Genomic DNA, 18,783 nt, shown 5'->3' with positions numbered 1-18,783 from the left:
TCTTCTCTGAAAAACTGCTTGGCGAATAAATAATTAAAGGTTTGATTCTTATACACTTAGTTGAAATGAGAGAGACTTCTAAGAACAGTCCAAATGCAGTAAATGGATTTTTTTCAAAGCAAGGTTTCACGATAAATAATATCATTAGAGTCTCAGTCAAAGCCAGGGTTTTTTTGTTAATGCAGGAGGGTATTCTGGTTTACGTGCTTTAAAATCTAGTCTTACAGACATTTAAGACTGTCCACTTGCAAACAATGCCTGATGTTGTCTATTATGCCTAAACATGTTATCTTTTAAGCATAGTAGAAACTAGTCTTAAAATGTATGAAAGAATTTCAGAGAAGTGTTTCCTGCTTATTTAAACAGCCAAAGATAAACAAGTTGTTAATCTGATGGTTTGTTCAGTACAGAAGCTTTAGAAGGCTTTGTATTACCTAATAAGTACATTTTATTACATATATGTCTATTTTATAGAGGACTTTTCTTTGATTGTTTCACTGAATTTATATTTAAAAGAAGGTTTATGCTTAGATGATATTTCCTTTCTTAGTTTCTAAAATAATCAAAAAGGTTTGACAGAAATCTTTTGAAATACATATGATTTTAATGCTGCCATTGTGTTTCAGTAATAAACCTGCTTCCATAATAGTTGAAATAACTGTAAATATGCAAGTCCCTCACAGTGTTGGCAGGGAGAATTTCAGTTGATTTTGCTGCCTTGAAATTAACCTTTTACTACCGCATGCGTATGTTTGTCATTTATCCCCTTTTTCTCAGGTGCAAAGAGGGCTACCAAGGAGTCCGCTGTGACCAATTTTTGCCGAAAACCGACTCAATCTTGTCAGATCCAAGTACGTCAAATGTTTTTCTTATATTTTTAATCCATGCTGGAGGCTATTCTTGCTGTGCGAGATGACCCTTTGCCTATTGTCAGAAAGCATGTTATGGAGCACTGCAGTTGCGTGCAGGGAACAGTGTTGCTTTTGTCGGTAGGATAAAAGCACATCCTCCAGTCTCTGTTCATATAAAACTTCCGCTGCTGCAGCAGGGCAGCCCAGCAGAGGAGTTGTTTCCTTATGATTTGGAGTAATACTGTCCCTGCTTAAAGCCAAAATATTTGTGCTTCTCTACTTTTGACTCAAGAACAAATAAAATTACATCATCTAAAAGGAAACCAAGTATAGACTGCAAAGTGGTTCCTTCAAATGAATATAAACTCATATTGCCTAGGACTGCAGAGATTACAATCTCCTTGGAAATATGTGATGTCAGTTTATACAAAACTTTTTATTTTTTTATTTTCACTTTTACCAGTGAAATTGCTCTATACTTGGGGATTGAAGTTCAGGTAGTAATGTGGAGTCAGAGTAACTTTCTATTACACTGTTCAGTATATGCCAGAATACCATCTCCATGTATGTTCTACTCCACTCCTGCCCTTTTTAAATCCTGTTGACTAATACAGCTATGTCAGAAACACTATCCAAGATTAATTTCTTGGAAGTGAATCCATTTACTAATTAATGTTGTTTATCTTAAGTTTTTAAATGAAATGACATAAACCAAAGGGTCATACCTAATCTCTCATTTTTATTCTTATTCGTGGAAATTGTAATATATTTAGTCTTCTGGGTTTGGGTGCTCTTTAAAATTTGATTTGTTTTGTTTGTGTTTTTTGAAGAGTAATGCTTGTTCTTCTGCCTTTTTTTGTGCTTTCTGTTTATGTTCTTGTGCTTTTCCACGTGAAAACCTGTTGCCAAACACACCTGTTGTTTTGTAGTTTGTTATATCGCTCCCATGATAGATTGTTTTGTATTTTGTTTAGAGTTTCCTTTTGCTTGACCTTTAATGGTGCAGAGCCTATAAGGAACAGGGAGATTTTATCTATGGCAAGTTGGTATGTGCATGTGCCAACAAAAAGTTGTGTATATGTCAAGTAAAATGGTACTTTGTACCCTAAAAGTGTGGGGGAGAGGACAATCAACAGCAGGACAGGGTGGTACCTATCTGACTTGGTTTTAACAAGGGACTCTGTCTTTACTTTCTGAAGAGTAGAGATGAAATTCCTAGAACTACAATACAAAGCTCAGAAAAGACTCTCAGAATAAGCTGCATCTAACAAACCCGAAAGCCCCACAGTGTTTACATACTGCAGACAGTATTATTGTTTCTTTGCAGGATTGTGTTGGTTGCACAGATTTGTTTCTCTTTACTTGGGAAATACTTACCCTGCTTGGGTTCTGATGCATTGTTTCTGTAACATTGTTCAACTGCCTGGTCTTGCTCAGTAAGCTGAAATGTCCTTTTTACACCTTGTGACTACAAAGGCAGTTTTATTTCATTTTATTGAGGCTTTCTTTCAAAATTATCTTATTCAGAGTATGTAAGAGCAGGGCACCTTCACTTGATGTTGACATAGATCCACTGGACACGCTTTTGGCCAAAGAAGGGCCCCTCTTCCAATATAAATAAAGAAAGTTAATGGGAGTTAGGTACTTTCCCAGTCCCTTTTGAAATTTAACTTATGTTTGATCCTCATCTGTATTCAAAAGAGTAAAAGCTTCTGTTCAGGTACATTTCTTTGTGTTGGCATAGTGTGATATATCTCTGTGTATGTACACGCATATGCGCATGTTCTAAGTATGCCTCATCTGAAAGAGAGATATTAAAAATTTTCTGTTGCAGCTGGACAGTGGCAACAGGAACATTTTGCTCAGGAGTTAAATCAGTATGTATTTATCTTCATTCTGAAGAGGAAAAAACAAATACCATGCCGATAATTAGCACTCAGTGGCAGGAATACTTGCTATTTGCATAATCTGAATAGTGTAAAAAGTATTTGACACAGTGGTCAAATGCAATATGATCATCCCTGAAGTCTCTGGTGTTACTTTGCAAAACCTTAGTTTTGTGGTTGAATGAATGTTTGGATTAGGAAGAGAACTGCTGAAGGACACTAAAGGCTGAATTTTGAGGTGTCTTCAGAAAGAAGTGGGTTTTTTTTTTTAAATGCAAGGCTTAAGTTCCGAAAGTTGAACACTCAGATGAGTGCTCTTGTGTCTGGGCTGCACTTAGCCAGCACTGGCTGGTGTCAGTCAAGCTTTATGAGCAAGTCCAGCTCATTTGAGTTTTGTGGGTTTGCTTAGGCTTCTTGGTAGCAAATGTATTCAGAACTGATATTGATGGATCTGATACCAGTATTCAGCTGATTTGAAGTTTGTATGCATGAAATGCTGAAACAATATGTTTTTAATCTTGCCTTGTCTGTGATAGTGCAGGTTACATTTTCAGAATTTTCACTTGTGATTAAATAGGAAGTGAATCTGAACCACTGTCACTTGTAAAAGAGCAACAATATTGTCTTAAAATTGTTAGTTATTTATGCGCAAAAGAGGGTTGGGTTTTTTTGGTTTGAGGGGCTTTTTTGTTGTTTTGGTTTGGGGTTTTTTGTGTGTTTGTTTGGGTTTTTTGTTTGGTTGGGTTTTCTTAATAGCACTCTAAACTAAACCAAGCTTGTTCAGTGTGGCTACTATCTGAGGTTGCACAGTGACAAATAACGCGTTACAGCTCTGCATTATTTTTGACGGTATCAGGCCAAACCCAGCTTCTTACCTCATTTTGGGTGTATGTTAGGCAGGTCTTGACTTTACATCACAGATATGAATACAAATTATGTAATACTTAATACAGATTAATGTATGTTAAGTCATGTGCATGTAGTTTAATTAAACTAAATGGTTAAGATATTAAAGATTCTGTTTTCAGGAAACCTGTTGAAACTACTTCATGGTGTTTCAGAGTTCCTGAATTGGCATCCATGGCTTCTCACAGTCAGATCTGCCTCCTGCTACCTTCCTTCAGCTAAAAGTTAGAATCAAATTCATAAGAAAACATATGTAGGACACACATAGAGCAATGTCAAAGCACCCTAAACACAGGCCCCTTTATTGGACCTTCAAGCATCGTAGATGTTAACAGCTTCCACTTCCCTTAATTTCTCCATTCTTAACCAGGTTTTCTGGATATAAATGAAAGAAGTTAAAAAAAAAATTAAAAAGGCACAAAACAAACCAACCCAAAGACAAGTAGTTTGCGAAGTAATTCATTGATCTTGGAATATGGGAGAAACCTGCCTAAACCATGAGAGCCACAAGGAAACTACCAAAATTAATAACATCACCAAGAAGGGAAAAGGCTGCATGACAATGCAACCTGTGATTACAGTCCCTGTCAAGCAGAGGGAATCTGTCGGCCCTGCTAATACTGGGCAGGACAAGTCCCTGAACTCTCTCAGAGTCACAGTCCCCTTCATCTGTGGAGGAAGTACTAATACTAATGGAATAAAGAGAAAAGAAATAGCAGTTCCATGCTGGAAGGTAAGGATAGGAGTATGAAACACCGCTTCAGCTTTCTCCATCTAGGCCAATTTCTCTATAAATGCTCTTCATAGCAATGGTAGAACACTTACATTCTCAACATTATAAATACAGCTTTAATATAACTTTATGTACAAGTAATTTTTCAGGCCTGTGTAGCCCTGTGTGTATCTACAGGATTGAGACCTTATATACAACATAAATCATACAAATGTACTCGTACTGTCCTTTCTAGTGTTCTGGAGTAGACATGCCTGGCCCAATGAGTCTTAAAAGGTAAGTTGTATGTAGGCTGTGGATATGTCTTTTGGCCAGTTTTTACACTGAGGCAAAGTATAATCTTTGACTTTTTCTGTGCGGATATTGCAAAGCACTGAACAAGGCATTGAAAATGGTTTTGTCACATTACTCCTTTTTCACCAAATTGTTGAAATCCACCTTCAACTATTTTGTTCCTAACTTAGTATTGAAAACTACTTTCCTACACAAAAAAGTGTATTTCAGTTTTATGGTGTACAGTATTAATTTTATATGTCATATTAACAATCAAGCTGTCCCATTTGACCTCAGAAGCTTAAATGAAGAGGAATACCCTCTCAAATGTTGGGAATGTTATCCATTCCTTTTTCAAAACAAATGCATTATTTTCTAAAAGAAGAATAATATGGTGGAAAACTTGTAGGTCATTAGGCTACGCTCCTGCTATTGCAGTCAGCCCCATCACATAATTCCTTCTGTAAGCGGTTCAGACTTCATCTGTAAACCACTTACAATCAGCATGAACTAGCCACTAGAAACAGGTTTTGTTTATCATCCTATTCTGAGGGTTTCAAGACTTTTCAGCTTCCACACACAAAAATTATGCACAGCCCAAATTTGCAAATTATGTTCTTTGTCAAAATGCACACTTTGTTTCTTCATTGATGTATTTTTCTGTCAGCTTCTACCATGTTACCCTTTCAGTCTGTTTTTTTTTTTCAAATGTTAGAAGTCTTGTTCCTTAGAGCTAGCTACAGCTTGTGGTCTTATAATACTTTAACCTGTAGACAGCACAGCACACTCATGCTCCTTTTGGAATCTCATCAAAGAGAAACCTGCAAGTGTCATGTCTGGCATCCGCAGTTACTCATTCTTAGATTACCTCTTTATTTAGCAAAGGATCAAAATCCTCTCCTGGAAGACTGGGACTGTAAATAAATAAAACAACTCCAGATAGTTTAAAAAGGAAAAAAAAAGTTTTTCTAGAAATGTATTCAAAGCCTCAAGACCCACACTTCACCTCCTCAAAAAAAAAAAAAAAAAAATTCTGCACTGGACACCACAAAGGTAGTTTGTAAAGGGACTGTTGGGATTGTTATTAAAAAGAGGAAGAAGCACATCACAGATGTGAAATATTTATAGAATATATTTTCAAATAATTTGAATAAATAAAATCAATGAAACTGCTGAGTGTCTTACAGAATGATTGAGAACCTGGATTTTTTTTTTCTTGTCAACTTTACTTAACCTATCTGAATTTGTAAACATTCTTCTTGAATTTGTTTTTTCTTTCTTTTTGATTTCTAGAAGGCATAGGAGAAAATAAGATTTTGCTATTGGAAAGACTTTGAACATTGGATGTAGGTAGGGACAGTTATGAGTGGAAGAGAATTTAGGGAAAACAGGACTGACTAGCTAGCCAGAGGTGGATATCTGACTTTTGTGGAGGGCAAGTCCTTCTAAAACAGATTTAACATGGAACTTGTTTAACCTAAGAGCCTTTGAAATCTGGATCTACATCTGAATGTTGTGGCTTAACTTTGCCTCAATAAGAAAAAGTTTCTAAGCCCTTCTGCAGTGACTATGCTATCTGTTTAAGGCTCTTTTGTATTCAAAACAAGCACATGGAAGGGAGTGGCTGTGGACCAAGTTTCTTTTGTAGTAATTGTCCTATCAATCTAATTGTAAAGAAGACTTCCACATCAACTGTGTGTGCACAGAATAGAAATTATTATAGTTGCTCTACGATATTAAGCTTTTACAAAAATGACATAATCAAAACATGATATTTTATTGCCTTTAAAATTAAATTTTAAGAGCTATGTGGTGACAACGGTCAAATGATGTCCATGAAAATGGCAAGTCAATATAAGATCTGTTAGCATCCATCAAGTGGGTGTGACATGTCTGTTAACTACAGTTTCTTTACAAGGATATATAAACAGCGCTCCTCCAGTTCAAGTGCATCACAAATCAACCTAGTGTTGATGCATTAAAGATTGAAAAGAAGAAAGGAATGAATTGCCTTAATAGATAGAAGAGAAAAGCAACACAGTTACTTCAGAAGTTATAATGAATTTATCTATAGATGAGAAAAGATGCATCACATGAGAGACAGGCTGGGGAATATGAAACCTCAGCAAGGTAAAATAAGAAAGGACATTCTTGGGGGAATGAGGGACATGTTTTTCTGCCTCTTTGGTCAAGTGTGGGTAGAGACCTCAGGATACAGACTATAAAAGATGTGTTCTCAAATTTGAGTTGTACCAAAGCTGTAAAACTCTACTTTGTGTGAAAAATATAGATCTTGATTTGTTTGGGGGTTTTATTTTGTTTATTCTTTAAAATCGGAACTTAGACTTCATGGAATGAAATGCTCAAAATCAGAAGTGCAACATTAAGAAGGCATTAGTAAAATGGTTTGCAAGTGATAAATGGAAGCACATATGTGTTCATTGTCAAAACATATTGAAGAGTTAAAGCCCAAGAGAGATTAAGTGAAAGCACAAATTTGCTACTAAAGTAGTATATAAAAATAATCACACTGAAAATCACTATCAGTTTTGATGATACAATTGTTTCTTACAGTCTTACAAACAAAATTTAACTGCATAGGAAACAATTGGAAGTAATATTTGTTTCTGTAGGTAAGCTCTAACAGTGACTTGTACAGAATGTGCAGTATAAACGTTATTCAGTGATTAACTTATTTTTCTACCTGTACTGCAGAAGAGATTTTAAAAATCACAAGTATCAGTGATCTTCATGCTTCTAATGTAGAGGGGGGGAGTATTTTAAAATAAATCTAGGATTATACATTTGTATCGCTCTTCTCAAGTAAAAACAACAGCAACAAAAAAATCCACTAGTGTGAGAGCTGTTTCCGAACAGCATTAAATTGAATTGCTTTCATTACTTTTGTATGAAATAACAGAGCTTTTTTTTTTCTCTCTCTCTCTGCTTTTACTGAATTCCCAGTCCTTTTTGGAAAAACAACTAGCAATGAGTTTGCACAACACCCTCACTCACCTCCCCACCAGCCCCTATGCCCCCCAGCTTCTTCCTGGAAAGATTGAGGAGGGGTTTACAATTGAAATAATATTTCAGTTTTAAATTAACCGTCACCACTTGCCAAATCCATATTTATAGTATTAGCTAAAATAATGTTTAAATAAGAAGTCATGTATTGGCATCTGGTTACTCAACATTGTTTATTTTCAAAATTTTTCATTTAAAATGTTGAAGTATGGCCATAGATGGTCTTCCATAATTCAGCTGTGAAGGCTGCATTGCTGTAGGAATTCACGGAGAGAAGCTGGAATCAGGTAGATTATTGACAGGAGGGAGGAAAAAAAAAATCAACAACAACAACAAAACCCCACACACCTCAAAACCACTTGTTTCCTTCTTCTTTAAAAGCTGCCTATATGTGATTCTCAGTATAAATCCTGAGGAAGAGGGAGAATAGAGATATCCAGAATGCCAATCCCAGTCAACAAAAAGTTTAATCAATGTATGTTCCTGTAAGTTACAGATGTAAGAAATCAGGAGGGAAATCAGAGCCACCCCATGCAGAGGAGTTTGAAGGCTGCCTCTGCAAACTTCCATTCATCTATGTAATTTGGGACTTCCATATAGTTAAAGAATTTCTAGGTCTTTGTGTAAGGACTTTTGCACGTGTATTTTAAAGAAATCTGCCACATGATGACAGAAACACTTGACTATGGCTTGTTACACAAGAGCCCCAGCAGATGGTTGGGAATAGAGGTTAATGTCTCATGTAAGGGAGGGAGCGGGAATCGTGCTCTCCCGCGGGCGAGCCCGCTCTGCCACCAGTGCCGGGTTCCTCCCGTGCCTGGCTGAGAGGTGGTGCAGCTCTGCTGCTAAACAAGCACCTTCTGAAGTGATGAGCCTCTGAAACATTAACTTCTCCTATTCGCTCCTCTTACAGACACAGTATGATTTCCTAAATCTGCTGTTGGCCATCCTGTGTCTGGAAAACCAGAAGTATAAATATAGCTTGAAGTATATGTTCTGTGACACTCTGGAAGCATCTAATTTAGCCTGTTGGTCTGAGTAACTAACTTTTCTGACTTGCATACTCTTCATACCAATGATATGCTACTGTTGCGGTCTATCTCCCACTGTCTTTCAGAAAGACTTCTGATTGTGCCAGGACGGACAAGGCTCGGTCAATCATTTGACTTGTTAGATCACATTGGCAGGCTGCCTAAGAGGAAAATTCAGCAGTGCAGCAGCCATAGTTCTTCATGCAAAGATGGGTCATCACGAGATGACATGTAGGAAAATCGCACAAAATGTGGCAGTGATTTAGCTGAAAAGCATTTGTTTTGTCAGGTTCTGTCTTTGAAAATTAGCTACTCAGTTATCCAAATAGTATTTCACTTTTAATGATAACATTTCACTTTCTCTCCGTGATTTAGTCACACTTTTGACGTTATATGCCTCAGGACTGGTTCAGATGGTATGGCATAGGTTTCATAAAGATGTCATATGCTGTGACAGGAGCTAGTAAGAACACACGGAGAAAAAGATGGATTTCTCATATTGGCAACTAATCTTATATCTTTGAATGTACCTGTCTGTATTAAATCTAAGTCCTAACTTGGTGTTTTGCCTTCTCCATTGAGTCGTTCTGTGTTAAAATTGTTATTGCAGCAGTGCGTGTGCAGGTAAATCATGAAGTTGTGGGACGCCTGATATTCTGATCTGTCGTGTCCACCGTACAGTTATATGACTCTCATAAGGAGCAAGAAGACAAATTCTGCACTGATTCTTACAGACACAAAGCTCGAGATCAGTTCAATACACGCTAATTATGTTGAGAGTAAAAACATTAAGGGGCTCATACATGAGAGCTAAAGTTTCCTCCAAGAGGATTTCTGCTGAGTGTCCTGATTGTCTTCCCTAAACTAATACATTGTAAGAGCCTCTGTGATCTTAACTGGTCTTTACTTTGCACTAAGTCCATACTCCACTACAAGGATGCTTATTAAGGCAATTATTGTTGTTAGACATTTCACTTCACATGGAGCTTCTACCAGTGTCAATTCAGCTCATTTGAACAATCTCTGCTTATTGAGGAAAACCTGGAATAAGTGTATCATTCAATATTAACGTAGGAAGTACCCTTTGTTGTGAAGACCAGATGCTTTGGAGATAATGTGTGTATATACGTATCTTCCTAGGATAATGGCAATCTTACTGAAAACATTAGGTGTCAGCATTATGTGAGTTTGATTATCACATCAAGGTAGTTATTTTCTTCTAAGAAGAGAGAGAGAGTTCTGAGACTCCTGAATGTATTTTCAGGTACATTTCTCAGGGTTTTTATAACAATCATATTTGGCAACATGGAACAGCCATTTCTGGTTAAAATTTAACTGTGCAAACCCATCCATTTGTGAAACTATTATTTCCTGGATCAAAAAAATCCAGTGGTAAAATCTTGGACTCACTGAAACTGGTGACCGTCTTTTTTTAATGTATCCTTCAAAGTTACATTCTCCTGTCATTACTTTTATTCCATGTATGACTACTATTTTGCTGGAGATTTTTGTATTGACCATTGTGGTGTTCAAATTGCCAACCACAAGGATTTGTATTCATTTTCTTCAGCGATAAATTTGATCATGGAAATGGTTTCTTAAAAGAAACCAGATCAGTGTTGTCCCAGGAGCAAACCAAAGAACACATTGTAACAGGCAGTTCTTGATAAGATTGTTTATATTGGGAGAGCTTGATTCACTTCCGACCTTTTCAGAAAGCACCCTGCTCCCAGGGTTCTCGTGTCTTCCTCTCACTGCAAGTACCAGCTTGCTGTAGAGAAAAAGTCCAGGTGTTTGCTGCCATCATCAGTTACAGGTTAAGAGGAGGCCTGGGAAACAGAAAGTTTCTCTTGTTACTTCTGTACACAGCCCATGTAACAGGTTTGACAATGTCTCTGAAAGGTTGTATGAAGAAAACAGTAAGGAATTGCTGAATGACCAAATATAATAGCCAACCTCCGTCTGTCATTGCCCATTTGATTTTTGCAAGTAGTCTGCTCTTTAATCTTTTTTCCATCTTCCCCAACCATTTCAGCATCTCAGCTGGGTTATCATCATTAAAAGGAAAAGATTTGAGTGTACTATATATTCTGCTGTTTAAGATACCAGGTCTCTCTTTCTTGACCCACTTGCTTTAATTTCCTGCTCTCTAGTTGGTTATGGTTGGTTGGTTGGTTTGTGGATTTTTTTGTTTGGCTGGTTTTTGGTCTTGGTTTGGTTTTTTGTTTGTTTTCTGTTCTATTCAAACATATCTATTTTATTTCCGTGAGGGACTTTTCCTCTTCAGCATCTGAATTACATTTCTGTTAGTGGCTTTTTACTCTCTGCTAATCTTTGCTACCACTCAATATTTGCTATGTACTTGTGCTGTGATTTCTTCCCACGTGGCCACTGCATGTGTCCTTCACTCCCTCTCTGAAACCAAGGTTTGACTCCTGACTCTGCTTGGCATGTTTCCTGTCTTCCCAATGAATGCCTAGATCACAAATTGCTTTTCATGTACTGTCTGGTCTGTCTCAGTTAGGCTTTCCTTTCTTACACATCATTTTTACTTTTGCCACAGGATGGAATAAAAAAAAAAAAAATTGCTGTTTAATTTAGTATCCAAAATGTTCTTTATATGTTTACAGTGAACAGATGTCTACATTCCATTTTGTTTCCAAAGGAGTTGGCTCTAATTATCTCTGAAGATACAGAAAGGGGTTAACACTTAATGCTTATCAGGAGAAAATATCCACTGTGTGGGCTGTTTGTGAAAAGCAGGATCTAAATTTAACCGGGTTTGTTGGGTTTTTTGTGGTGTGTTTTTCAGGTTTTGTTTGTTTGGTTTTTTGCGTGGTGGTGTTGTTGTGTTTGTTTGTTTATGAAACTGACTTTTTCTTGAAAAAAGGTTGCATTTACAGACCTGAAGTTTTTATGTGCCTCACCAGAACTTTTATTGGAAAAGCCTTTTCAGATTCAATAGAAAACGGTTCAGATATGATACAGGAAGAGGCCCCAGATTAGTAAAGAACAGAATATTTGTCCACAACTGGTGAAACACAGGTTCAAGTCCGTGTTCTGCTTGACCTGATTTTCCTGTCTTCCAGATGAATTCCTAGATCACACCACAGATAAGAGTGGGTCGGTGTCTTTTCTTGTTTCTTTTCTGGAAGAGAAAGACTAAGCGTTTTTTGCTATTTTCCAGCTAGCTCTAGTGATTAACTAGGAGACTTGAAAACTCTGGTATAGTAAAATATTTATTTTTACAGTACTGACCTACCCTAGAGAAAGCACAAGACAAAATTTTGCCTTAATGCTCATCTATATTACAGAAGGTGCTGGAGTTTACAAAATGTATAATATTGACTTAAGTCTTGATTCTGCAAAAAACTATACTGATGCATATTGTTTCTCTGGAGAACTACTCATATAAAAGATGCTAAGCACATTTGAAGTATCCAACTGAATTATTTGTATTAATTTGTGGTTTACCTCACAAATTTTTCAGTTTTATTGATAGTGAGATGATCTGCCATATTTTAATTCTCTGGATTTAATGAGTCCTTCTGAAAAGACTTTTTCTATGCAGCTGAGCAGCTCTAATGCAGTAATCTGGCTCCTGCTGCTGAGGGGGCTCCCCCTGAACAGCCCCGTCTGCGACTGCCGGACAGTTTGGTTATGCTGATGGGGGATAATGTAATTTTGAAGGAACTTGTTGGTCTGTCGAGACTAACAGTTATAAACATGTATGTATATCGTAATATATAAAAACAAAAGGTAATTTTGTTACCGTAAATGCTTTAAGTATTCCGGTCTGGTAATTTGTCTTTGAAAGTTTCAGCCTCATATTAATACCGTATTAATTTACTCCAGTCTCCAAGTTTTAAGCAATCCTTTTGATTAGGTTTTGTTAAGCGTTCAGTAAATATTCAAAGGCTTAAATGCCTTAAAAGCCTTAAAATGCTATCTTTACACTTTTAGAGAAAAGACGACTTGTTTCAGAGGGAAGTTGTGAAACTTGGTTAAGCCATATGTGTAGATGTCTGAACAACTTCAAGTAAAAACACTACTTAGCAATGCAGTACTACCATTCTCAGAAAATTATTATTCATTTTCTAGGCATTGGAAACATGATGACTATAGAAATAAGTCAGATAAACTGATTCAATCTTGCACGATAGTAGCGAGTGTCTTAATCTACTGGAAAATGGGAATACTTGGCTGTTCATGTATTTAAGGCAAATCCAGTCAATATAAATTAATAATTTCTTTTGGAAGCTAGAACAGACTTTTTTTGAATTTTACAAATTACAGATCGAAGATCACGTCCAGTTCTGTAATATTGTTATAAATTTTCTTGCAACATTTAAAAACAGATGGCAAGGTAAATTAGTTTTTAGTTTAGTTTATGTCTATGTAACAAGTTACTGCAAGTTTTGGTGTAGATTTGCAATTATCTATTCTGTGATAACTGCCTACTCGTGTGATAAAAGCAAGCCGGTGCCCTGCAGTTGCATCGAGGCAAGACTCCCACCATGACTTTATGACGTGGTTACACTCAGTAACTTGTTTGGTTTGGCAAATAACAAAGTCCTCATAGCTTGGTGATGGAAGGAATTAACTGAAGCTACTCTGAGTCAGGTACCACATGGAGCAAGGACAGCTGTCTGAATGGGCTCCATGAGGTGACACTTTTCCTCTCTGGCTCTTTATATGACAGTAGTTGGTTTTTCAACCAAGTTTTTATTTTCTGTGTGCCTGCTGCTGTCACAGTCTGTACATAATTGACCTGCTTTGGCAGATTAGTGCAATCTTGTTTGTCTGAAGTAGGACAGATTTAAGCTTATCAAGTAAGAGCATCCAAGAGAGTAGCAGTTACTTTAAAAGAAAGAATGTAAATCCCTGCATGCAAAGAGAGGCTGAGGCTTATTTTTAAAAATAAATATCTGTTCCTTAATGTGTATCAAACAGGAAATTCCTGTTGCCAGAGAACCGTCAAAAAAAGGGTAAGACTAATATAAGATAAAATCTGTCTGTGCCTATCTCCAATATACTTTACAGTCTGGATGTAGTAGTGCAAAACTGACTTTTGCATGTGGCCAAGCACATGTGCTGAAACTTGGTGCTACAAACCATGTCAGCTCTTCCAAGGTGTCCTGTTAGATCCTGGTCCCTCAGTTCATTCTCTGTTCCAACCAAACAATGAAATGACCATGTATTAAATAGACAACAGGGACAATGTGTCATGGAGCAAGCTGGTAAATATACAAAGGCAAATATTTCTAGAAAACCATCATTTTTTTTGACATGGTAGATGTTTCCACTGGGGGAAAATAAGGGAACTGGATGGATCAGACCTAGTATCAGTTTCATGAATTTTTTTCTTATAGGTGTTGACTTTGCAGTCATCATTAATTCTGATTTGAATACATTTTTAGTTGAGCATAGCAGGGTTTTCATACAGAAATACAGTTATGACCTGTACATTTGTTTTCAGAATTTATTCCTTAAAGTCAAAAGAAAATGCCATGTGAAAAAAAGCAAAACCATTAGCTGACAGTATCTGACACAGTGTGTCATGAAAGCAGGGAATTTTCAGAATTTGGACTTGGTTATGTATAAGCCAGTATTTACTGTCCCATTTGTTTTTGTAGAAAAATTTTTCTGATCTTTACTTGAAAAGTAGTGTTGCAAATTCACAGCATTGTACAGCTGCCACTTCTGTGACTAAGGGACAATGCTGCTACGTGGGTTTGTAAGTAGAAAGGTAACAATTTGGGCCCAGTTGGGGCAGTGACAAGGACACTTTCTTGAGGTGTCAACAACTATCATAGTTGTTGCTAAATATAGAGATGCATCTGCTTGGGGAGACTGTGAACCATTTCAGCTGGTTCTTGTTTATGAGCTCTTTGTGCCTTTGAAGGTACATTCGGAATAACCCATTTCTCCCTTGAGGATTTCTGCTTTCCTCAACCCTGCATCAGTCAGAATCCTTGTCCCAGAAGATGATGTGAAAGCAGCATAGGCTCTACGTAGTTTTTCATATCACCCCACAGATGCTTGAATTAAGATAACCTTAAGTTCCCTATGTAGTTAATAGAGGACATGTACTCTCCTACTCTAGCAGAGGCTAATTAGAATGTGGCAGATTAGGCAAAAGGCAAATTTGGGTGTTATAAGGTAAGATGTAGAGGATATTAGCTCTGCTGACTATTTAAGAACCTTCAATAAGACAATCTGAGGAAGGCTCAAAGCGATAGCCGCTCTGTATCTGGCTGCTTAATAGAGGGAAATTATTGAGCATCTACTAGGGCAGATCTGCGCTGATAGCAGGGATGTTGACCCTGCTGGAATGGCAAAACATCTCAAATCCAGACATGCTTAACTGAACTCATTGAGTTGGCAGCTTCGTGAAGCTGGCTGCCAGAATTCAGCACATACGAAGATGAAAATATCTTTCTTTTTTTTTTTTTAACTTTTTTTCTTTTTTGACTGTTGACAATGTTGGCATAAGAGGAAACTAAGAAATAAAAGGGGGCAAAAAATGTAGATATACATATAGTGTTAGGGTGAGTTGAACTAGACCTTGCTTAGGTTTTAATTATTCTTTAGGTATATCTCCACTGTGAATGGAAGAATGCAACATCAGCAACCTGCTTCTTGGGTTGATGCTGCTCAGTACTTGTGAAATTAAAGACTTTTTCTAAAACTTGGCAAGGTGTTAATAGTTAACCACTCTCATTCTTGTGTTGCATATAATATCTAGGTCTTTTTACACTATCCTACATAGGACTATCAAGATGGACAATGTAGATGAGATTAAAATAAATAAACAAATAGAAGATTAAAAAAAAAAAAACCAAACAAACAACACAACACCAACCAATGAGTGGTGTATGGCTTTTTGTTTGTTTTGTGGAAGATTTTGATGTTTGTTTTGTTGGTTTTGGTTTTTTGGTGTGTTGGGTATTTTTTCGTTGTTGGTTTGGGGGGGTTTTATGGTGGGGAGGGGTTGTTGCGGGAGGGCGGGGGTGTTTTGTTTTGTGTGTTTGTTTTGAAGTGGATGGTAGAATCAGTTTCTGCCCAAGTGTAGAAACTTGCCAAAATGAATTACAAACTAGCATTTTGCTTGCACAGAATAAGACCTGGAAAGACTGCTCTGTACTTTAACTTCCCAGCTGAGTTTATCATGAAAATGAAAATACATAAGCTTAAAGTGAGAATGTGATTTACTAAAAGTAGAATTCCTCAAGTTTAGTCTGGTCAACAGATATAAAGAGAGGATTGATCTTCCCTACCTTCCAGTCCTGACCCTAGATCAAGCATTTTGGAACAACTGGCATCTGAAGTTTTTCCCATCTTGATCCTTCATATATAAATGTTCTTCCTGACATTTAGTATGTATGTGCTGACTTTAAACAATTTTTTTAATAGTTGCAGCTCACCCTTACAATGTGTATTACTTTTGACATCACTGTCTTTCATCAGCTGTTAAGTTGCCTTTTAGAGCTGTAATCCTTAGAATTATTCCACTAGAATTCCTCCAAGGGTTCTCTAGTTTGATTAATCTGAATATCATCTGCACACTTCTCACTGGGACAATTTATATGTTTTGCTGTTTAATGAAAATGGATCAGCTTTGGGGGGAAAACTTAAAGTGTATAACTTGGAATCCTTTGCTTAACACCAAGGTGTGATGACAACCTTTCAAAGTTGATGGCTGAAAGAGAATTTGAATAAGCTTGTAATAAGGGTTAGGAAGTGCACATAGAAAATTTATGGTACCTGTCTTCCATCCTATCTGGTATGGGCTTTTGCTTTTTATTCGTAGACAGTTTCTCTTTACAATACAATACCCTCCTCAACCTAAAATTTGGGAAGAAAAATATGAAAGTAATTCACGCCTATAATATATTTCAGTGCCGACAGATGTTAAAGCTGACAAGTAGTTTGGTGAGCAGGGTGGCAGATAGTCCATGTCCGAGTGGAAAAAAGAGCAGCAGCAAAGCAAATAATATTGCCAAAAGTGATAGTAAAGTTTAAAAAGCAGTAAATGTAGCTTTGTACTAGGCATTAGCTAAGAGATTCTTCAAGAGGAGAGAGTTTGGAAAAATATGAGATCAGAGAAGGAATTAATGATTACTGCCTAAGCACATCCCTTTTTATTCTTTATGCAAAATCCCTTACCATCAAATTATAGCATATGTGATAGGAGTAGAGAAATATTGAAGTAGTAGGTGATCGCTTAAAAAAAAAGACAAAACCAAATCAGGGGGAATACGAGAACAATACTATGTTTTAAGATGGCCTTTGTGGGGGTTTAATTGTGTAAGACAACAGAGCAGTAGGAGTAGAATGCCGGGAGTGGCAGATGGAAAGTAATTTTCAAGGTGATGGATGTGAACAAACTTGGACTTAAAGTCTGCAGAGCCCTGACTGCTAATGCTGCCTTGGGCTCGTGGTTGGGATCTGGCTCCAGGGTCAGCCAGATTGCTGAAGAGGGGCTTTGGGATGTTCTGAAAGATTTCTGAGTGTCTTAAATTGCTGGTCCTAAAAAAAATAGAAGGGAAAGGAAAATTAAAATAGACACAACTGGTTTGATCAGTGCAGCAGGAATGTTACTCCCTAGGTTTTGACTATAGGGTATCCCAATTCATATCTGCTCATCTCTGGTACACGTTCAACTAAAAATGCCATTTTCTCCCAGAGTTGCTAGTGATAACTGTGTTCAGACACCTTTGACATTTGGTACAGGTTTACAATCAAGAATTCAATTCAGAGCTCTTCTCTATACTGTTATTTTTATTTCAGTTGGTTTTGATTGATAAAGACTGAACAAGAACTACATTCAGTTATCAAGTTTGGGTAGGGACTGCTATGGTTCTTTATTTTGGTCTCTCTTGTTCGTGAAAAAGGCATACACAGAAATATTTATTTCTTTCATTTGTACAGAATGTGGCATTTACACCAGAAAAAAATGCAAAAATTAGATGCCAGAATACATGAAGTGACTGGGAGAGCAGTATGTGCCAGTACTACAGTTACTGTGTTATGAAGTGCAGTTTTATGTGCAAAGTGGGATGAGCTGAGATCCTGACATTGTCACATACTTTTTTTTCTTGTTACACAAACTGATTTATATGGTTGCTATTTTTTTATTCATAGCAGTGCAGAAGAATTACTATTCTTTTCCGCTTTAACACATTTGTTGGCTTAGAAAACAAATTTCTATAGTATACTCTGGTCAAAGAGGAAAATACTACATTATCCATGTCAGTACTGTGAAATGCATAACACATTCTTCTGAAGAAGCAGCCAGGCAGACTGAAGAATTTTATTTCGTTTTACATTAATCTGTAAACTTGGATCAGTTGTCCAGCAGTTTGATTGACTGGTGCAGCTTCTGTTTGGTAGGCATCCAAATGTACTCATTTGTTATACACTCCCGTTCTTACCTATAAATCTCTCAAGCCTTAGGTACTGGCAACTGCACCACTATTTGAATGTAAAACAATGCATTTGGTGTGTAGTAATGCAAAAGCTCTTACACAACAGGAAAAAGTAAAGGCAGAAAGTGGCAAACTATTAACAGAATTTCAGCACCTGTGGATGTTTAATAACATTTGGGCTCCTCTATGGCTTAAGTCAGTTTTTGAAATTATACATAGGCTCAGTGAAAATTAACTCCTCAATGCCTTTGAAACACCTAAAGGTAAATGAATAGTTGATGAAAATTTTTGTATGCAGTTTTAGGACTTGAGAGGTTTTTCTTTCTTTTGTCTCCCAAATGGTATTTGTATGGTGTGCCTTGGTTTGATTAGCTTCATAGTGGATAGGATATTTGAGAACTGGCAATGGATAGGAGTGTAACTATTAGGTGAGATGGCAATTATTTGTATCTAATTCCCTTTCCAGCATCTGATTGTCGCAAGGAGAGGGACTGTTACTGGGAGGCCTTACTGACATATGCAAGGCTATGAAGAAACAGCTGATCCCAAAAACTAGAGAATTTCCCTAGAATCTGTCCTTCAGTTTCCTGTGGGTGTTGTGACCTTTCCTGACTACAACTCTTGCAAACATGACAGAGCCCAGAGCTC

General features: G+C 37.0%; 1 protein-coding gene across 1 annotated transcript in view; it reads left to right on the top strand.

Annotated features, from left to right (window-relative positions):
* The window catches only part of NRG3 (neuregulin 3), a 391,269-nt gene that overhangs the window by 286,936 nt on the left and 85,550 nt on the right, over positions 1-18,783 (top strand). Inside the window, exon 3 of the mRNA XM_065639250.1 lies at positions 778-851. Within this exon, the coding sequence (XP_065495322.1) occupies positions 778-851 (74 nt within the window). The remainder of the gene's footprint in view (positions 1-777; positions 852-18,783) is intronic.

The sequence above is a fragment of the Caloenas nicobarica genome, chromosome 7 (genome assembly GCF_036013445.1).
Source record: "Caloenas nicobarica isolate bCalNic1 chromosome 7, bCalNic1.hap1, whole genome shotgun sequence".
NCBI classification, from domain to species: Eukaryota; Metazoa; Chordata; class Aves; order Columbiformes; family Columbidae; genus Caloenas; species Caloenas nicobarica.
Note: the sequence above shows the minus strand (reverse complement) of the source record. Positions and strands in the feature narration are given on the sequence as shown.